Source organism: Dermacentor albipictus, chromosome 1 (assembly GCF_038994185.2).
Source record: "Dermacentor albipictus isolate Rhodes 1998 colony chromosome 1, USDA_Dalb.pri_finalv2, whole genome shotgun sequence".
Classification (NCBI taxonomy): Eukaryota; Metazoa; Arthropoda; class Arachnida; order Ixodida; family Ixodidae; genus Dermacentor; species Dermacentor albipictus.
In genome coordinates, this window is record NC_091821.1 from 413,598,747 (window position 1) to 413,621,534 (window position 22,788).

General features: G+C 45.1%; 1 protein-coding gene across 1 annotated transcript in view; it reads left to right on the forward strand.

The window, feature by feature from the left end:
- The first annotated feature begins 3,737 nt into the window (after nt 1-3,737).
- Nucleotides 3,738-22,788, forward strand: part of LOC135913037 (proline-, glutamic acid- and leucine-rich protein 1-like) — a 67,022-nt gene continuing 47,971 nt past the window's right edge. The window contains exons 1-7 of the mRNA XM_070532223.1: nt 3,738-4,067; nt 4,707-4,771; nt 5,389-5,494; nt 7,474-7,629; nt 9,771-9,842; nt 13,079-13,138; nt 22,117-22,279. Of these exons, the coding sequence (XP_070388324.1) occupies nt 3,966-4,067; nt 4,707-4,771; nt 5,389-5,494; nt 7,474-7,629; nt 9,771-9,842; nt 13,079-13,138; nt 22,117-22,279 (724 nt within the window). The 5' untranslated portion in view covers nt 3,738-3,965. The remainder of the gene's footprint in view (nt 4,068-4,706; nt 4,772-5,388; nt 5,495-7,473; nt 7,630-9,770; nt 9,843-13,078; nt 13,139-22,116; nt 22,280-22,788) is intronic.

Consider the following 22,788-nt stretch of genomic DNA (forward strand, 5'->3'; position numbering starts at 1 on the left):
GTTGTTTGGTGGTGTCAAATAAACAGGTGCCTATTGAGGCATTTGCTTGAGTACATATTTTTCTGAACCCTCCCCTAAGATGCTTCCTAAAGTGGTGTCCATTATAGAGTTATTTGCAATAGCCCTTAAATTACATGCGCAGGCAACGTCGGCAGTTCAGGTGTGTGGAGTGCACTCGCATCACATTCGAAAAGTAAACCTCTGTTATGGTTAAACAGAGCAGCGATAACACGTGCCAGTGCAAGGGCAGCCGGGCACCAAGATCCATTCTACAGCTCTGTACTTGGCTGTTTTAATGTGATTAGTATTCTTATGATACTTCACACGCTTTCCAGTATCTATGTTTCTATCTATCTGTTTAACCGTTTTTCCCGCCAAAGTGAGTCACTGGGTGGTGCATGACCCAATTGGTAGAGCATCACGTGGCTATGATGGAACCATTTCCGAAACCAACTGTTGGACCAACTTGGGTCACCGAGTATGCAACACTAGGTATATGCCACACTTCAAGAACCTCCAGCGCCAACGTGGGTGAATGGGTTTGTGCCCTGGACATTGCCGTTCGTCAACGACAAAAAACGTCTGTTAAACGTTTTTCAGTGCTGGGCTGAATCGAACTGCCGCGCGCCACTCGTGGTTTTTGCGGCGGCGGCCCTAGATGGCGCAACGTGTCCAGAGGAACATGGATGGCGCATTTCGGCGGTGGTATTACGGCGTGTCGCTACATTGCTTCAATGCTAATCCCATTAACGTCGACATTCATTGTGAGATAAGTTAAGTCGTATACTTTATATGTTTAAACGCGATTTTATAACTGAGCGCAGGTTCTTTGCTGCGTTAAATTCATCACTTATATGTCTGTTGACATCATCTTCGCATAGCACAATAAATCGAAGGAAACCGCTTTGGTATATTATGATAAGTACCCGCCCGTCCATCAGTTATAATGCGTGAGGTTCCTGCTGGAGGACAAAAGTGTCGGAGCTATCCTTAAAAAATCTAAACTGCCCCTTAAGTAGCACTTGGAGGAAGGCGATGCGGCGAGCTTCTTCCATGAGCATTACCATAGCCTCCTACATAACTTCTATGCCTGTCGAATGGGTCATCGGTGAACCAATGAGAAGCGGCCATCGTTTTAAAGGGAAACTGAAGAATCTGTCGAATTCAATAAGACGCTCATATACGGATGCAAAAATCTTATAAACCATGTAGGTAGAATTATGGGGGGGATTCTTCAATTAGGAGTGAGTAATATTCCGCTGTAGCTCCGCCCCCCGTCGAACGCCGCGCGCTGTAGCTGACACTGACGATGCGAGCGGAGACTGGCAACCGTGCGCGTAGTGACGTCAGCACTGGTGTTCCGTTCCTCCACAGTCTCCGCGACCGTGCCTGACCGCGTTTTTTTCTGCGTGTGTGCCCTCATAATCTGCTTCGCTCGACCCTGCATTCCGTTGGGTGTATGTAGATTGGTAGTTTACTTGTGCAGCATCAATTGGAGTGGTGGGCCGATCATGCTGGCGTTCTGTTCAGCCTACGAATGCACAAAAACCAGCGACCGCGACGATGTTCCATTGCTTCCCACAAGACAAGAAGCTTGCAGCTAAGTGGGAGGCTGCTGTGAATCGAAAAAATTTCAAGCGCTCAAGAACAACAGTAGTGTGCTCCAACGAATTTCGTGACAACGATTACTACCAGAGTTTATCAATAATGCGTGAATGACTGAGAGTACGACTTGCTGCTAGCAGGCTTTCTAATCGCTGCGCAAAAAGGTCGGGGCAATGAAAACACAAAGGCGGGACGAGTGTGGGCGGACGGATGGTAACTGGTCTTGGAAGACCTCATGTACCCACGAACTCGTCCAAACCTGGACTTTGATTTACTGCTAGCTCCTTCGTGTTAGCACGCTGAACGGAAGGTACATGTTTATCTCCCACCCCTGACGCAGGTTTTGTCGCAAACCGCCGCTAATTTTCTATTCGCACATGTATTTTGAAACAGCCTACATGCAGCTACCATAACGCAGTGCAAGTGTAAAGTTTGCATGTGTTTGAAAGCTGGCTTACGCCAGGACACTGCGCTCCCCCTCACGCACGGAGAGAAATCGGCTGTCCCATGTAGCCGATGGAATTCGCCGCCTTTACGGCTCCGGTTACGAGTAGCGTGCGGATGGCGCTCTGATGAAGGTCACTACACGTGCTAGAAGAGCCGGGAAACTTTTCCCGCGTGTAAACCGTCTGTGTAGATTACCGACAGTTTTGTGGCAGCGCACAAATGCCGACGATCGCATCCCTTTTTATGCTCCACGAAGAGGCATGCAGGAGCATAACAGTACAGTTGTTTGCCCAGAAACGAACTCACTGGATCGCTGAATACAGCTTTGCAAATAACACACTCACCAAAGAACATTTCTAACACGAGGAGATGCCAACACTTCGCTTTCGTTCGCGTCGAAAGCACTGCTTGCTACCAGCATCTTTTGCTTCTTTGAGAGGCCGGCTATGTACATGTAGGAGGCAACGCCAAACTCATCAGAGAAACGCAAGCTCTCGAAATTTACCATTACCGTCTCACCAAACCATAGCGCCAAACCACCTTGCACTGTGCTTCATGTGTGGCAGCAGCGGTCTGTCCGGACGAACACCATTTTTGACGTCACGAGGCGCCCGACCAATCACAGGCGGAAACGAGGCGCGCGAGCTGCCCCGAGTCTGCTGCTGCACTTTTCGTCGAAATAAAATATGTTTGCGCTTTCTTTCGCTCAATTTCGATGCCATATTTGAATTTGGAGTGTTGAAAACCATTACGTACAGCTCTGCACTCATTCTTTAGGGAAAACTCTTCAGCTTCCCTTTAATGGTTTTAACTATGGCGGTGGCGCTACTTTCGTAGGGTGGTCTCGAGCACAATTTTTAAATTTTGGGTGCTCGCTGCTGACAAAAAAAAAAGAAGAAGCATTTGCATCAATAAAAAAGCAGTAGCCTAATGCTACTTGCGGAATTATTGGCGAAGCTGTAGCTAAGCAATAAAAAGCAGCCGCCGTTGGAATTTCTACCGGGGGCGTCACTTACGCAGACTTACGTTCGTATCTCCAACTAGGGTGTTCTATTCAAACCGCCCCTCAAAACCATCGTTATTTGAAGAGCGCAAACAAAATTGGTCTACTGCTGCCGCTACTCTGCGACGAACGTGGCCATACCCAACGTTCTTGGACATACTTCAGTCTCCCTATGCGCCAACGTTACTAGTGGCGATGCTATCATTGCTACACTGGGCTTCTTCGATTTTCCACTTCTGGCTACCTGCGGGCTGCCAGAGCCAGCCAGAACGTTGGCCGTACCATGATCGCCTGTGGTGTTTGGCGAGAGTTGTCGCCACGACCTACTGTATTTATACAGTGGGTCGTGGTTGTCGCTCCCCTACATATGCCGATTTTTTTCCCTACGTACACTCTTAAAATGGTTGCACCCTTTGGGGTGTAAATTTGTCCCACAACGATTATCGTCATCTGCCTTTCTTGCGTTTCCTTTCCTGTAAACTCTGCGCTCGCTACTTTCCTGTCGAGAATGCTGCGTCACACTGATAACGCGCATGCCGTTCGTGACTGGGAAGTACCGGGCTCACCGCGTTAGAGAAAGGAAACGCGGGCAAGACGGATGACGATTATCGTTGTGGGACAAGATAAGCCCCAAAGGTTGTAAATTTTTCTAAGAGTGTAAGTGGCGTCCCCAAAGACGGCGGCCGTATTGCGGTCATCCGGCAATTTTGTAGGAAACTCTATGCATCCGGCAGGCACAGAATGCTAGCCATGGCTGGCCCAACCGTTGGCTGGCCATGGCATTTACCGGCATGGAAAAGAAACTACAGCGTAGCTATAGGAAGGTCTGGCAACCAGCCACACATAAACACGCTGCGTTTGGTGTCGTGGTTCGTGGTCAGTTGCGAGCGTCCGGCGCAGGTCTTTGAGCATGTTTACGGTGCTCGAGCGTTCTTTCGACTCGAAGCAGTCACCGAAGTGCAAGTTAAACTTCCTGGAAGCGTCGCACGCCAACTCTGACTACTTCGGACAGGTGAGTGCCTCGCCTCGACATGTCTGTGAAGCTGGCTTGCTTGTGCGTTCGTGCAAACTATATGCTCGCCAGAAGTATAGGATATACTTTTAATTAACACACGGGCCAGGTATATTTGCAACCAGTAAAGCTCGCCCTAATCTGAAGAACGCTTTAAAGTTGCACTACATAATGATTGGCGTATCTGTCAGTCAGCGATGGCATTTGAAACTAGCGGCGAGCTTGGCGTTCGGGGTAAACTGCATAAATAAAGAAAACAACTCCTAAATATGCCGCCTGGTACGCCTATATCATCCAGCTTTGCACGTACTATATTTAGTCGAGAAATTTGCGCTGTGCATGTTTTTACAGTTTTTAGTAGGCCGCCTTCGTAAGGGCAGGCAGACCAGCGCACGTGTGTGACACACTCCGCTTTTACATCGAAAAATCGACGACGAGTTGACCAAGGCGGCAAATCGTTTGTCACTGTTGCGCTGTGACTCAGTTGCTCGTGCGAATTGTTTTGTGTTTTTGCATTTGCTTGAAACGGCTCTTTTACCGTTTTAAAGGTCTACTTCTCACGCGGGGCGTGCAGCGCCACGTTTGATTTACCGGCCTTGTGTGCACTCCGTGTTGACTGCCCTTACATGTTCTTTTCAGGCCGACTTCACGCCAAAGGTCGTCGCAACCAAAGTTAAATCGCTACTACAATCGCAAAAGACCAGGTAAGATGTTCTCCCGGGTGCTTTCTTATTCTGTTTAATATGCGCACGCGAGGACGTCTCTCGTCCTTTATAGAGTGATTGCCAGAAACACATTATTAAAGGTAATTAAAACAGCGCCAGATGAGACTGTTTGATTAAGATGTTGCGAAATGCAAACGAACTTCACAAGGCGCAATTTTAAACACTGCATTATTCTGTTTTTGCGTATCTGTCAAGGACTATCAAGATTTAGTTTTGCGTGCAGATAGACATACACAGAAATACTGAGTTGCTGAATATCAATGAATAAAAATGTTTTATGATCTTCAGACTGCTAGGTGAGTGAGAGAAACCCCCTTTGAGGGTGCACCACTGCTTTGACCACTGGTAAAGCGTGTAAAAAAAAATAACATTAGAATAGAAACTGCGTTATCCTGGCCCTACTTACAAATGAATGGTGCAAATGAAAAATGGCGTTTTTAGTATTGCAGAAGGGTAATTTACTAATACAGAGGAAATTGTTGTGCTCTTTAGTATACCTTTGATTGTGGGTCTACCTCACAGCGACTTCTTGCTATGGTATCTCATGATTTTCATTTTATTTTTCATGTAAATGTTTTATTCATTGTCCATTGCAGCTATGATGCATTGCTACTCCTGGACTGCTACCTCAACACTTTTTCAACTGGCATTGTACAGACAGATGCCCTTTTTTGGACACGGTCCATCATCCACCTGCTCGCTGTAAGTGTGATCTAAAAAACCATTTACTATGAACCAAGGGGTGTGCTTCACTGTGCGAGTTTTGTGTATGCCATTTTTATTATTCCTCAGGAGTCTGCTGATAAGTGCCAAAAGCGACACCATGATGTCTAAGAATGGAAAACATGCAATTCAAACCAAGTGGCATTCTTGTATTGTGCAATCCAGTTATAGTGCTGCTTATAATGATAGTTACTGTCTACAATATTGTATGTTCAAGAGGCATGAAATCAGTCTGCATGTACAGACTTAAGTTTATAGACATAGGTGGTGCTGTCTAAAATGTATGCAATCAAGAGTTGCTGGTGTCCACATGATTGCTGGGGAGAAGATAATTAATTCACTAAGCAGCTTGCAGTACACTTCATTTCGTGTACCTATACACCGCATCCACAGGTAGTCAATTCCAAGCGACGATGACTTGCGCAATAAAATTGGGCAGTGTGCAACATTTCTGGGGGCTACTGGCAAATCACTAAAGGGAATACATTGGGGGACTACATTGGGAAACTATTATGATTCACTTTTGTTTCCTAAAGTAGTTTCCCCATGTAGTCCACCAATGTGCTCTCCCTTTAGTGCTTTTGCAGTAGCCCTTGGAAGTGTTGCAGGTTCCCCAATTTTTAATGGAAGTACACACATTTAGAACCATCACAATCGCTTCTTTATTTACTCCATTCACAAATGAGGTGACAGTGCTGCTTCTCCCGTCCTGCTTCGGCCTCACATTTACAAATATCGGCAGTGTCTTGCCGCTTTGCACACTGAGCCGCGTTGCTCTGGGCCCATGCTTCTTCTTCCGAGGCATACTTTTGCGGTTGACCATGTGGCTTCGCAGGCACCGCTGAAGTAGGTGCTCCTGGATCCATTTTGCAACACACAATAGACACCCGCCAATGCCTGTGTCCTTTTATATAAAAGTGGCGATCTCTCTCCCGTGACGTCACGAACAACTAGGTGCGCCGTGCCACAGGTGCATTGAGCCCCCCTTTCCTGTGCTGTGATATCATGAACTGCTAGGTGCACCACGTGAAGTAGGCACTCCTTTGTCTCGTCGATAATGCCTGCTGGTGTGGAGCAGAGGTAATGCCTCTGGCTCTCACTGCAAAGGCTCCTCGCGGCAGCCTTGGCTCAAGTTCACCTACAATCAAATGCATTCTGAATTTTCTTTTCATTATCTTAGTTTATTATGCCTGGATATATCTGCATAACCACTTTCCACACATTGTGGCCTTTTTCTACACTCTACAGCGATCTCATACATACTATGCTTACATTTTATCGTTCCCACTGGACACAGGCAAAATGCCCAATGAGTCAAGTAGTGCTGTTGCACTAAAATAATTAATACATCTGCCCTGAAAAGGTACAGCCTAACCTTAAATATATGGTCTCTGTGTGTGCGAAGAAACATAGTGCCTAATATCATCTGATGAGCAGATTCACATCTGATAATGTAACAAGGAATAAAACAGTCTGATGCTTATTAATCTAAGAATTAAATTTTAACTGTATCCTGGAGGCTGAAGCTGCATGATAAATTTGTAAGAAGCAAGAAACAGCACTGAATATATGTTCATGAAATAAGTTTGTGTAGGATTAGCAATGACATCTTAGTATTGTTTCTCATCAGAAGATGTGAAATAGAAGTGCATGTGTTATGTTGGAAATGCTGCTATCGGACAATGAAAACACATCTATAGCAGTTCGACAAAGGCATGATGCAAGGGGTAAACATTTAACGCTTTGGAAGGAGAATGCATTAAGCTAGTACATTCAAGGCACCCCAACCAGAAATCTTCAGCACTTTCTGCAGGAGAAGCAACACGGTGCTTAATGTGTGTTTGGGTTGAGTATGACAGTGACTGTACGTCTTTAATGACAGCTTTGTTTTTTTTTTGCATGGAGGGGCCATGGCTTTGCATTTTGGGAATGAGTCTCTTTCTGTTTTTTTGCCACAGGGCAAGCGGCCTCGGGGTGCCCAGCGAACAGGCTGGCGTTTGCTGTGTCGCCTGCTCCCTCTTTTGTCTGAACAGCTGAACCGAGATGCAGCGGGACTGATGCCTGTGCTTCTGGAACGGCTTCTGGCACACCTCTCGTCACCTACAGAAAGGGAGGTGAGTTGTCCAGCTGTCAGCCCATGGTGCATAATTATGCAATTTGGCTACACATGTCATCGCCAAGAACAGAATTGTTTTAATAGAATTGCACCCAAGAAATGTTTTGGGTATGGAAACTGAAAAAACGAAATTGGCTGAATTCAGAGTTTCTCTGCAGCAGCCTTCATTTGGCAACAGCATAGATTGTACCAAATCACTGTGAGCTCAAGATGAGGAATTGGAAAGAATCAGCTGAATAATTGCTATACTCTGGAATGCGCAGTTCAATGAGCTGTGCTTACTGGTTGTAGATGGCTGTAGTTAATGCCTGGCTCAAGCCATCAGGATGCATATTTCTCTCAGACGATTGAACGAGGGATCGTTCAATCGTCTTGTGGCAATTCTCCCTTGTGGCACGTTTTGACAGACACCAGTGGCAGCATTACGACCCTCTTGCTGCACTCTCTCCTCGGTGAACACAGGTAGGAATGTTACAGGCTCAGGCACTAAGTTCTATAGCATTTTCTCTGCTGGACATGGCCCTTTGTGCCCAAAACATGCTGCATGCAATTACCCATTTATGCATGCAGTCCTCACAAATTACCACTGACTATAAAAGGAAATATAGCACTGCAGTCAAGCGCTCACTGTGGGAATGATGTGAAGTTCAGGCTTCAGATTGGCATTTGTGGATGGGGGTATGCTGTAATAGACTGATTTACGATGAGTTTCGAATGACCTTGAGCCAAAAGCCAGAGCCGTTATCCGGGCACTCAAACAAGAATATCTGGGCACTTGTACGAAAACATCCAGGCAAGTTGCGAGAACAAAACGAGATCCAGGCAACCAGTCAATACCGCATTACATATGCTAGTTATTTCCCAAACAAGTTACAAAAAATATTGCTTCTAAGTTCTTCCCAGTGTTTGTTCCCGGTATCACTCAAACTGTAACTTCTAGTACACTGAAGTTTTACTTGTCATTTCCAACAGCGACGTTCAAAAGGCAGACATAGGGGACTATAGACAGAGTTGCCTGTGTGCTTTTCAATGCCAGCGGTCTGAGAGTTTCGCAGCGCGTCCGGCAGCATTTAAGCCAGTAGCGGTGCACCACGGATGGCTGTTCGACCGAGATGAAACTTGCAATGTCTGTGACATGAAACTATTGACTAGTGCACTGTATAGCTCGGTGGGGTGTGGTGTGCGGTTGCAAGCGTACACAACACCTATTTTAAGAGAGTGGCTAGTATCATCTCCAACCATTCTACTTTCCCAGTAGCCATTCCATGTTTATATCTACTCTCAACTATGGGAGATCCAGCATATTTTTTTTTAGTGCCGTAGTTCCACATTATAGCCCCCAAATTATGCAAACTGTCTGAATTTTTAATTTGTGTGCTTTTTATGTAGTAACAGGCTTGCAATAGTTGTGGTGGCATTGACTGCGACAGAACCTTATAGAGTTAACTGGTGTATTGAGTTTTTGATGAGAAACTTGCAACATTGCACCTTTGTGATCATTTAGTGTTTTGTCGTTTTTAGTGATTGATAGTTGTACATGAGGTGAAACATCATGTTTTGGTGAGGCATGGCATTTCTTATTGCCAAAGAAGGACATTGATGGTCATTGCCTGCGGGAATTGTCAGTGTGCTGATGCAGCTATGGTTGTGTGATAAACCATCAACCAATTACAATAAGCCATCAGCCAAATTGAATTGATACTTGTGTGTCCTGTCATTCCCATGCTGGTTGAGGCATCGTAGAAGAAAGCTGCATAGACGCTAGTGTCAAATTTATCTGATAAGTTTTGGCTACCGTTTGACAGCAGTGCACGTAGTTGGCTGTGGAGAATATGATGACAGTTTGTTGTGGTAGTTATCCAAGTTGGAGCAGTTCGGAATCTTGTTGCTGTCACTCACGTCAGCCATAACACATGAATGTGTAGCAAAGCCTTCATAATTATCATGGCACTCTGGCAGAGATGGGGAGCAGCTCCTGTCTTTTGTGTTGCTGTCATGACAGTTGTTAGCCACCACTGCACCAAGCAGCCTGGATTTCAGTTCTTTTGTGGCTAAGCTTCCTTGCTTGGCAAAGAATGCAGAAATGCATGCCATCTTAATTCACTGCTCTGACGCATTCTTTTGTGTGTTCTCTTGTAGCCTGACGAAGGCGCCTTGAGGTGCCTGCTGGTCTGCATGAAGGAGTATGGCCGACTGATGGGTTCTGTTCAGGTGGGCATAAACATTGCTCCACACCTACTTTGTCGCAGCTTATGTCGCAGTGAGAAGGTTCGGCTTGTTTCTATTTATATTGGGGGTTGTGTCAACAGAAACCAGTGTTGAAAATACCACATATAAAAAAAAAATCAATAAAGAAAATTGCAATTACATCAAGAATCTTAAGTTCAGTTATGAGGTTTAATGGCTTTAATGTCTAAATGCCCTGAGTCAAGGCACTGAGCATTGATCTCGGAATTTATAATTCACTTATTAAGAAAAATAAATAAGATGTTTATATCGTTACTTTGATTCGAAAATTTTTGCATGTGAATTAAAATCATTATAAACCATTACAAATATATGTATTTTTTTCGTTCTGGAGCAGAACAAGAATTAAACATTTTTCAGTGAAATGAAAATAAAAGCAGAACGAAAAACATTTAATTCCAACACCCTGCTTTCGAGAAACTTGCTGTTGACATTGTCACATCCCGGAGCGGAATTAGATGGTAATAAATCGACAGGTTAGTGATGCCGGGAACGTCTACAAACACTCGTGCCATTAGAATGTAATCTTCAGGTTTGGCTGTTGGTAAGTGCGTATTGGAGGAAGCGGAAGAGTGACTAGCAAATGTGTCATTAAGAAATGTAGCATGGGCATTAGCAGGAAGGATTTCATCGGATGAATTTTGTAAGGCTATTGAGTGATCAGTTGGATTGATCATTTACCAGAAGTTCTTGAATTTAGTGTTTAGTATATCTCGTAGTGTACATACCTACCAAGTCTTCTGGATCTGGACCATTTCTTCCGGTTGTACGGTCGATGGTAAAATCTCCCGGAAATTGCAGTTGTGGCCCGTTTCATAGCTTGGAGGCTATGCCTGGTTCTAGCCACGTCCAGTGCTCTGTCAGGCCATATTGGCAAAAAGAATCCAATTTAATCCAGTTGGTCGTGCATAGCATATTGAAGAAAGTAGTAGGGAAGCCTTATACGTGCTCCAGTTCGTTAAGTGCAGTGCCGCTCCTTACACTAACGAGGTTGTTGAGTGCCCTAGTGGCCCTAGTCTCCTTGAGCTAGTGAGCGAATGCCGCGTTCCACAACTAGCAATTCTAGACGTTCCATCATTATCCTTGGTATTAGGTGCTCTGGTGTTGCCTAGGCCTACGGTCAGTCATGGCTTTAAGCAAGGAGCACAAGTGCAAAAGGTATCTTCAAGTGTTTTTAATGTAGTGCTCAAACAAAGTGATGCTGGGTGTTTTGTTGATACCACAGAGCAGTGCTAAGTGCAAGCGGCAGTTTAATGTCGTGAAGAAGACGAGGACACAGTTCTGCACGTCCATGTGTGAGAAGACGCTGGGAAACATCCTCCTCGCAAAATGTGGAAGAAATGGAATTTATTACAATAAAGCTTTACCTGAAGAATTTTTTTGACCCCCGCTGTGGTTACTTAGTGGCTTTGGTGCTGCTAAGGACGACTTTGCGCAATCAAATCTCGACTGTGGCGGCCGCATTTCAATGGGGGTGAAATGCAAAAATGCCCATGTGCCATTCATTGGGTGCATGTTAAAGAACCTTAGGTGGTCGAAATTAGTCCAGAGTTCCCCTCTACGTTGTGCCTCATGATCAGATTGTGGTTGTGGAATGTAAAACCCGGGAATTAAATTATATGCTAAATAATTTTTTAATGCAATATCAGCAACAACAAAATTATTGCAAAAGGGAGTCTTTGATGTTCATGTGGTCATTCGTAAACCTGTAAATAAAACTGTAATGAAGTTGTCTTGTCAGCACTTGAACACATAGCCCTTTGAGGGTCGAATTATTCAGAAAAAGCTTTCCCAGGTGGTCAAATTACTTTATTGCGGAGCTTTCCCAGGTGGTCAAATTACTTTATTGCGGATCTTAAATGTACAAAATGTATAAAGTTGGGAATAAATAGTAAAAAAAAAAAAAATTAGGAACAGTATTTTGGTGTCAGCATCACTCAGAACTGCAAAATGTTCAGTAGTATTTCAGAGTGTGGTACTCCTTGAAACATGGGTCTACGCACAGCGCCTTATCGCATTCTGCACACTGAAAATGCGTGTCTGTTCTCTTGGAGCGATGAGTTGTGTTGTCGCACACGACATCTCTGCGTGCGGCTGCCTTGGGCAGAGGTCTGAGGCATCCTCTCGCATAAACGCGTTGCCGCAGAGAGTGAGAATACCTGGTGAGCAGTGGTGATAAACAAGCTAAGAGCAGCGCCAATCAAGATAGCAACGTATGAGTATCTGCTTTAGTAGCTGAAAAAGCACATTAATTTGCTTGGACGGGTTGTCAGGTAGTGAATCAATTGCTAACAGCATATTGGAGCATGTTCCAGGGGCAGGGTTAGTTTCGATGTCCACTGAATACAGCAGCAATAAGCCGTCAAAAAGCAGTCATATGCAATAGGATGCAGTACCTGTGGGCACAGGAACAGTAACAAGAAGGGTTCATTGGACTGTTTAGTCAATAGCGGAAACTGTTTACGCACCTGCATTGTAAAGAGCTGATGTTTAGATGCTGCGCTCGATGCACTGGTCTCATGCCCTCCGAAGAGTTCATTGGTATGTCAGCTGTTTAAATTGATGGCCAAAAGTGATGGCACTATTGATCGTGTTGGCAGCCCATAATTGAGGAACCACGAGGCAGTCGTATTGGCAAACCTCGTCTCTTCACGCAGGTTGCCGCAGAAGCCCCTGTCAGACCTCTGTGCAGCAGCCAATCTCCGATTGCTTTGAATGTTTGATAAACAGGCCAAGATGAATGCAAGCCAAGCCTGCATTTTAAAGAACCGGTGTTTAGAAGCTGCGCTCGATGCATTGTTCTCGTGCCCACTGGATGATGCACTGTTCTTGCATCCGCTGGACAATGCAGTGTTCTCGTGCCCATTGTGGTATGCACTAACTGGGGGGCTTATGACGAGCCACTGTGGCTTAAGCAGTCAGTCAATGCATTGGGCTTTATGGAGACTGGGCTGGGAATTCATTGCAACTGTGTTTTAGCCGTTATGTTTTAAGTGTGTACATATTAGCAAGCTTTTGCTGTATAGTGAAGCTATTGCATGTAACATTATTAAAGTCCTCAGCACCCACATTGCATTGAACCTGTTCAGGTGACCTTGTATTACAGCAATTATTTCGTACTGAATGACCAAAGGCAAATGAAGCTAAAGTTGTTGCTTCAACTTGTGGCTTACTAGATGATGTTCCCTGTTTCTGTGTAGGATGCTTTGGAGAAAACATTGCTCAGGCTGCTCGTTACCTGGAATTCACAGCTGGTTCAGGTGGGTGAAGCTGTACTAATTGTTGATGAGGTTTCCAGAGTATCAGGTTATGCTGCCTTGAAAGTGTTCACTTCAACCAAATGACCAGACCGATTGTGCCATGCTTACAGTGCCTGCTGGTGTTATGGTGTTGACTTAGTGACCTCACCTCAAGTGTTGAAACTGACCACAGTGTTTATAACACTTGTGTGCATGTAATTCGCACCTGCATATAACGTGGTGGCCAGCATTGTTTAATAATTAAAGAAAAAATAAAAATGTGTTAATTTTACAACGTAACTCCATACAATGGTGCTCAGATTTAAAAAAAAAAGTGACCCAGCACGCCTTTTGTCATGAAGTACAGCTCTAAAATTAACCTTGTTTTGCAGTCATCACTGCTTTTGTTATTGGCAACTCCAGAATCCGCTACTTGAGCTGGCAAGGTTCTCCCAAATAAACAAAAATGGTAACGACAGCCAGGTTCTCAGTGGCTCTATCACTTGGTGCTGTAGTTGCATTTCTATTTTGTGGCATCAAGTCAAGGCGTCTTGTGGAAACCGAAAGGGTCCGTGCTGGTGATCACCTTATTTTGATTGGTCTCAAGGGTTTGAGCGACAAAATTGTGGAAATAGTTGTGCTGTGCGTGCAGATGTTTGGCCTGCCGAGCGAGCCCCATCAGATATTTTTTAAAGACAAAGAGCCTTTCAAGCAAGCTGGAGATTAAAAAAAAAAAGTGTTTGCAGGCAACTCAATATTGCGACACGTTGTGGGGTTCTCCTCTGTACTCTTGGAACAAAGGAACGACAACACAGTAGTGCAAACAGTCACAACAGCATGTATTGCATCTTTCATAGATCAATGCCTGCTAGCCGAGTTGCTATCCACAAAACATGCCGATGGACGCGCGACAAATCTGGAAGTCCGACTTACCGCGACCGCATAGTGAGCGAATATGTTTGCCCCATGCTGGATCCCAATGCCTGGTCGTTCGCACGTACCGTCACGCGAACGGCGGCGCATTCCAAGACGGCCACGCGAGACGGTCTCGCAGAAGCATGGGCTGGCGCACGCGCGGCACGGCACGTCCGTCCCGCTTGCTGTCTCGAACCCAAGTAACCGCGCAGCGGCGCGACTCTCGCGCCATCTCTCGCACCGCGCTTGTACCACTCCGACCGCCGCGATCCACACGGCGACGCCGCACGGAGATGGGGGCTATGCGGGAAAACAAGATATCAAGGGAGGTGCGAGGGTCGCGCATCCCCACAAAGTGTTGCGGTATATCGTATAGTACAGCATTTAACAGTATATAGGCAGTAACGTCTGTCGTATTTTCAGAAGCTACATACGGATATTCTGCGCTGATAGAATGAGGCTGAAAACTGTAAAGCTACCTAGTCAATGTGTCTTGGTATAAAAACAAATAATAGTTTTGTTTGTGAGTCGGGATGCACTTTTTTTTTTTTCTTGTTAGCTCACATGCGTGATAAGGTTGTTTGTGTCCCATGACTGGCGCTTGTTCATGCTCTCAGCAAGCAGCGTTTGAGGTTGGGCCTGGGCTTGGGAAGACAGGAGACACCTGCCGGCCATAGAAATTCTTAAACCCAGTGAAAAGTGATTAACAATCAATTGGGCCAAGTTGAGTTTCTTCCAAAATTTAGTGAGGGATTTCTTTGGCAAAGTCAGTTGTACTAGTGTAAATGCATGACTTGGAAATGAATCGGGCTAGTCATAATGTAATTTGACTGTGTGCACAGTGTCTGAAAGCAAACTTGCGGCGTTGTGTACAGGTGGAATGCTCGAAAGCTGGAACGAGTGCTGTTTTGCAGTTGCTTCTAAATTTCTTGTGAGCAAATAACTGGGAACTCACTGCGTTGAATTAGAAAACAGCACCTTCTGCTTGTACTGCTAAACTAAATTGTGCTATGTAAACGATATGTTGCACTGCGGCATAACATGTCATGATCAACTTCAGACCTTGCGAGGCAGTTATTCCTGCTACCATGACTGCAGACAAAAGTGCATTAATGAGAATATTCCTGCTGCTCAAAGCCTCATTAACACTAATCCTGGAGTAGAAAATTATAAATGAACAAAAACCAAAGGAAGCTTAAGCGTACATCACTATAATTTATCAAAGCACCTGCCTGAACAAAGTACACTCTGCGATATAAAATGCCAGCAAGATATTTATTCAGTTGGCCCATAAGTTATGGTGTGTTTTCATTATTTTAAACCTTACGTTGCCGCAAAAATAAACAAGAAATGAAAAACGATCAATAATGTATTCTCCGTTGTTGTTTACAACTTCTTCCCATTGCTGAACAAGCTGGTCAATGCCTCTACGGTAGAAATCACCTGGGTTCAACTCTTAGATATTGTCCAGCCAAGCCTGCAATTCCACATCATTATAAAACGAAATGCCACGCAGTGCATTTGAGAGAGATCTGAACAGATGGAAATCGGAAGGCACGAAGTAGGGAGAATACAGAGGATGTGGCAGCACTTCGCAGCCATGCGTTTGAATGGCTTCCTTGGTCATATTGGCGATTTGAGGGAGGGGGCGGGGGGGGGGGGGGTGTCGTTGTGTTGCAGAATAAAGCCATATTGCCGATCAGGTCGTTTTTGCTGGATAGCATTGTTAAGTCGTTACGTAATTTGTTGGACGTAAAGTTCCACATTCACCATTTGGTTCCGATCAAACAATTCATGGTGGAGCATGCCTTCCCAGTCCCACCATATGCACATCATTATTTTGCACGAATGAAGATCTTGTTTTACTTGCAGTGTCGCTCGTTTGCCGGGGCTCAGCCACTGTTTGCGCTGCTTCATGTTGACGTACAGGCATCATTTTCCTCACCAATAACAATTCGGTAGAGGAATAGCTGCTTGTGTCCGTAAGTTGACCAAGGATGGCCAAGCAAACCGGTGGTGATTGTGGTTCGTTGATTTTCGTTGTCGTTCAGAGCATGCAGAACCCATGTGTCCAACTTTTGACCCTTTCTCATCGAGTGAAGGTGACACTATGGTACTATGGGAGCATTCGATCATCGCTGCCAATTCCTGTGTCGTTTGACGTGGATCTTCATGAATAAATTGATTCAATCGCTCTTCGTTGAACTGAACGGAGGCAGGGCGTCTGGTGCGATGCGTGTCCTTAAGGTTGAAATTGCCATCTTTGAAAAACTTAAACTAATTTTGAACCGTCCTAAGAAGCATCGCTTATTCACCATACACTTCACAAATCTCTCGAGCAGTGTCTGTGGCTTTGGTACCTTGACTAAACGCAAAAAGCAGAAGGTGTCAAAAATGCTCTTCTTTGTCGACTTGACACTCCATTTTATGACCTGGAAAGAACAAAAGGGATAGCAGCATTAAGAAACTAAATACAATGTTGGAGAGCGCATAATTCTCTATCGAATAACATAAAAGTCATTGCCAATGCCTTTTCTTCAGTACACAAAATTTTCACTTAAGAAAAATAAGATGCCAGTACTTTCGGGCCAACCCAACGAAATAAGCAAAAAGAAAGCAATGGTCTGCTTGCCGGGAATGAAGAAGCAGGTCCAAGTGAAGTGTTTGGATACCGTTATTATCGATCACCTTTCTCGAATCTGGAAGTTTCTTATCCAAGTCGCTGTTTGATGCATGTCGTCTGCTTCTTTCTAGAAACGATGAAATCATACATTGCTGTCTTTCCACTGTGATGACATGCATAATACTACATACCAAGTCTTTTGAGATCTGTATTTTTTTTCATTTTTGGGCTTGTGTGCGGCGGCATAACTACGATTTTAAAGCTACAAAGCATTCGGCACATGCCGTGATAGGACACCTTCTTTTCGGCACCTGGGTCAGCTGCTTCTTGGCATAGCTGCTAGTTAGTGAGAATTTACTAGGAGTAGCAAATAGGTTCTGTATTACCTGTTGTGTTAAGTGTGGTACAAGTGCGTGCAAACATGCGACACATTTATGTGTACATTTTGCATTTGAATATACCTTCACAGTAGTGCCTTCAGATATGGCTTCGCTGCAATGCAATTTGTGAAGCCGCTGTGCCATCATTAACCTCATGAAAGTTGAGTATAATACACCTCTGTTGCTTATTTACATTTCTAAAATTTCTTGTGCGCATCATACATACATGTGAAAGCACCAAGGGAAAGGGCACACAATTGAGGATTGGAGACTGCTGTATTTTTTCGAATATAAGGTGAGGTTTCTTTTCCCAGAGTCTTTAGCTGCGATGTCACCCCCGCCATATACAGTCGCCGACCGTTTATTCGGACCTCACGGGGACTGCGGAAATGTCCGAATAAACAGGTGTCCGAAAAAGCAGATTAAGAAAAAAAAACAATGAAATCCTTTATTTCCACGCTCGGCAGTAGGTAGGCTTGAAGAAATCGTGAGTGCGCCGTTGCACGCTGTTCCGTTTACGCGCAATCAGATAAGCCTGAATCTCGGAGAGGGTCGTACGGTCACTATTAGCGGCTGAAAGCACAGTCGCTGCTTGTGCATGCTCCGCATGCGACGGCAGCGTCGCACATGGTGCGTTATGTTCCAACTCGGAGTCATCGTCCGGCGGTGCAGCAGAAACCTGACGAATGATCTCGCCGTCGTTGAGTTCTGCGCATGTCAGTACAGCAGTGTCAGCACCTGTGAAACTGTCAAATGAGACGGTGTCCGGAATCGCAATGGAACCACTGCGCAGGTCTCGGCAGAACATTTTCCGTGTCACTAGGGAGCACATCGGAAGGCGACAAATCTTAAGCCTCCCGGCACCCGCTTGCCGGCATTCCCCAGCGCAGTCTGCGCGGGCACTGTCGGCGCCATTAGACACTTGACGCGATGTTTCCGTACGCCGCGTTGGATCACCGAAACCTCGACACAGCACACAAACACCACCCTGCCGACACCAGTCGTGCAAACGAAAAACGTGGCCTGCTCGCAGCGTCGTGCGCGAAAGAAACAAATCAGCTGCTGGATTGTCTTGACGTGGCTTACTAAGCTGAAACCGGAACTGCTGTACGGCCACTCTATCGAACCAGGAGAAACAATGATGATGAGCGGGGATTTCCAGTAGCGCCACTTCGTGGGGCAGCAAGGAGGCTCCGTTCAAAACAAAAACGGCGTTCAGGAAGTTGAACTAAGCGCCGGTCAGAGTCGGTGCATGATGCCCTCGATCGAGTTGGCTCAAGGAGTGTCCGAAAAATCAGACGAGAGGTTGCGAGGTGTCCGAACTTTCGGCAGTTGTTATACATTATGGTCTATGGAGAGAATGGCGGTGCCATGAAGCTGACCGAATAATTGGGCATGTCCGAATTTTTGGAGTCCGGAAAATCGGTCGGCGACTGTACGCGAATTTCGCCTTAAGGTGTGGCTTCATGGCAGCGTGATTTTTGCTTTATAGTGTGGCTTTACGGCAGCACTCGCCACAATGTCGTGAAGCTGCACTATGAGGCGATATTTTCTTTTGTTGTGTCCTCCAACTAGCACCCTCGCCTTATAAATGTGACAGTTTATACTCTTATAAGTACAGTATAAGTTGGTGTGATGAGATTGACATATGTAAGCATAGGATGGCATCTAGTGGCACAAGACAGGTGCAATTTCAATAGGAGATTTCTGGAATAGACAAGCAAGTGCTTGCCCCCATGTCTCGGTGCAGACTCATGTACAGTCTTGAAACTGCATTTACCAGTATTAATTTATCTTTGTTGCTGGGGGAGGCTTTCATCCTTGCATTGGGATGGGGATAACATGCTTGAAATTGCTGTAGTTTATGAATCTATTTTTTCATGTTTTTAACATGTGCTCCAGGAGCTGCATACCTATTGCTACGATTGTTTGCACAGAAAATGCCTCCAGGTGTGCGCCAACTTGCAGTAAACTGAAAAGCTTTATGAATAGCCAATGAACAGTCAACAAAAAGCTTCTTGCATTCCTCTGTGAGGTTTCCCGTATGTTGTGTTGCCCAAATTGGAGATGTCCGAGTTGACCAGTGCTCACTAGATGTCACTGCAATGCTGTGGTGTGTAGAGTTACTGTATGTGCTACCACAGGTAGCAGAGTTGCGCGTAGGTCTGCCATCTTGCCTGGGAAGCAACCAAATCTATGCGGCGAAGCCGCACTCCGTTTGTGCAGGTGGCATGCCTACCGTAGCGTCGATCGACCGTTGGTGGTTTTGCGTCGCTTTTGGACTGCTTGTCTGCCTAATCGCAAACAAAGCGTATCGAAACAGCTGACTGCATAAGATCGTCAAGAAAAAGGCGCCGAGATCGGTCCCCACCGAAGCTTAGGCCTAGCGTATCCGCCGAGTCCGTCTACAGGCTCTCGGCGCGCCTAGGGTCAGGAATCAAGAAGTCTAACACGGATAAATCACTCTATATTTCAGGTTTCGCATCAGTGTTCTTAAATAAACAATTTTTTCATGTTTACAGTGCCAGCACAAGTAGCGATGAGCGCCGATGTGACGCGTCATAAACACAGGTATATATGTGCTGTCGCGGAAGGCTCCCGGCACTAGCCTGCGCTTCTCTGACGAAAATATATGACTAGACAGACGTGTCGACTTAAAGGCATCACTGAACTAAGAAAACGTTGCATATCCTTCGCGTGAAGAACAAGAAACAGCTATCCAAATCAGTAGTAACAGCCCATACAGCGTCCCGGGTCGGCGGTTCATTTAGGACTTTTTTCAAAGTTAAAATGCCAGTCGCAAGTGAAAATCGGTGTTGTGGCACTTCCGAGCATGCTACTGAATACGGACAGCAAAATGTTCTTTGTGGTACAGGCGTGAGTTTTATATGCAGGGCGATAGCGCATCTAACATGACTGAGCGAGACATCTCTGCGAAACTAAAACTGCTTCTCGATCCTTGACATGGCATATTATCCACTCATGTTGTCCTTCTTGCGTGGCGCAGTGGTAAAGTAGCGGGCTTGGGATCTGTAGCTCCGACGATTGAATCCTAGTCGGAGCTTTTTTTTTCTTTTTATTGCACTAAATCGCTCTCTGTTGCTTTTTGTATTCCAACAAAATATATACGGTGTCCAGGCACCGCGTATTTAACGCACTAGAGTTATTTTTCGCACCAGTACCCAGTGCCTCCGAATACGCCACGCCTGCCCAGCATCCCGCGCACGGCACTGGGCCCATAATCCGGCGCTGCACTGAACACTGGATAATGGGGACTCGGCATTGCATTAGGGATACCTGCTTATGTGCCAAAGCTCTCAACGTGTAGGCAGTCTAAAACATTACTGGTGAATCAATGGCCAACAATTAGTAAGAGAGTACGCGTTTGGGCTGGTTGGTTCATGATTACGAGCAATAAAAACAGCGCTAAACGACGGGACGTCTGTGTCCGACGTCTGTGTCCTTTCACTCGTCCCGTCGTTTAGCGCTGTTTTTATTGCTCGTAACAATTAGTATTTCGACACTGGTACCCCATTAGACTTGCTGTAGAAACGTACCCACCTACTAGCAGGCACTGGATATCAGCCACACTGGATATCAGCCACACCTGCAAGTACCACTTCATTATGTGCCTTTTCACTGCAGGGATTCCAAAAGTAACCTTCTGTGGGAGTGTAGTGAAAGTTTTTCTCTCACAGGATCGACATAGCTACATTGACATAGCTATATAGCTAGCTCTCCGCAGCTAGCCCGCACGTGAACAGCAAACACCAAGGTCGGCCGGATTCGCTTTGAATTTGACTGGCGATAACTTGTGTCAATCCAGTTCGCTGCAGCGTCGTCGTCGGGAAATACAAAAATTGGCTCGAGCATCTGCTTCTCCGCAATGCACAGTTGCTTGAATACCACGTGATGACGCTCTGCCAATAGAGGCGCTAGCGGCGTGATAAAACAGACGCACAACTCTGCTACCTGTGGTAGCATATACAGTAACTCTAGTGGTGTGGAGCAATGAACAACACTGGAGATAGATGTTGCTGCTGGCTTAGCCAATTTGTAAGGTGCTTTACGAGCAGTGGAATTACATTGTCACAGCATTGTTTTTGCACTGAAGATCCCACATCTCATAGGTAATTCTTCTAGCATTTTTTAAAGCTACGAGATTTCTCCTAGCTTGTCTGTATGTGTGTTACCAGGGTCCTTCAATACTTTTCATCTGCTCATGAAACTTCCTCAAAAGTTTCATGTAGGGACAGGAGGTGGCACTAGAGGCGCTGGTTAAATAAGGTGAACATTATGCTGCGCCAGGTGACCAGGTTGCACGATCATGCAAATCTTTCACGAGGAAAGGTGCCTCTCCCACATTTATTTCAGCATGTTTTTATAGTGAACATGCAATAGGAGCTTTTGGCAAAATAGTTTAATGTGCCATGTGTTTGCGTTTAAATTATACACAGCGCTGTTTTATTATTGAAGTTGCCCCCCCCCCTCCCCCCTAGTCGCCTACCTTGCACCAAGTGTTTCATTTGGCTGTCTCTATTTGCACTTTGTCTTCTTAGTTATTTAGTTGGAAAAGCCAGTTATATTTGGTTAGCTAGTTCTGTGTTAGTTATCAGTTAATTAGTAAGTTAATCATATTTGCTTAGTTATTATTGTTAGCTGGGTTATTAGTGAGGTTTTGAGGTGAGTTATTTCAGTTAAACAACTTAGTCAATCAGTTGGGGAGCTATGTTAGGTTGATTAGATAATTAATTTTGATATTTATTTATTTGATGTATTACTTAGTTAATACTATGTAATGGGTTTATTGGTTGAGTTCGTTTTGTTGCTGTGGTTTGTTGCAGTAATTTTTATTGAGTTTAGTTAGTTAATGTGGTTAGATTAGTTAAGTTAGGTTGTTTAGTTATTAGTTTTATAATTTAGTAGTTACTTATTTGGGTAGGTAATCAGTTGGTTAGCTTTGTTCAGTAATTAGTTGGTAATTAGTTCAATAACTGGTAATTTAGTTATCATTACCAATATGTTTATTAAGTTGGTAATTAGTTTCGGAACCAGTTCTAGTTCCACCTCGCACGTTCCAGGAACTGGTGTGTGAGTGTGTGGCACTACTTCCTTGCTGCCGACGAGCCAGCAGTGGTGGCACCAAAGGCATAGCTTCTTCCGAAGCCTGGTCTCACCAGCTGGGGCGCCTCATGGCCACTGTGCACACAGCACTCGACAGCCTCTTCCAGGACTTGCACATTGGTGAGTGAAGGAAGATGTGTGTCCAAGCTGTTTGGTTTCTTCAATTTGCATGAGCAAATTTTACAGCAACAGCTGTTACATGTCTTAAGTTTGTCCAGGTTCGTGTTCTGTTATAGTGCCCTGAACAGATGATGGCACCATTGTACTACTAGTATTATCTACAACGCATTAGCGCGTGGCAAAGTGGTTGTGTGTTGTAGCTCATACTGAGTGCAACAGTATATAAAGTCTGTTTGAATCGCCCTGCACTTAGGAAACTAGTTCATTGTGGTTTAGTTCCAGTTTTGTGCTTATGCAGAACTGGCTTGGCACTTATTGCATAAGCCCTGCACTACCTCTCCCTCTAGTGCAAGAAATGCTTTGAACTCATTCCGCGTGGTGCAATATGTGAAACTAATGCTGACATGCCGACAGTGCCACGTTGCACTAGTGAATTGCACTGGTGAAAAAAATAGTAGTGAGGTGCAGCACCTCCTGAACTAGTTCAGGAATTAGTAGTAAGTCGAATA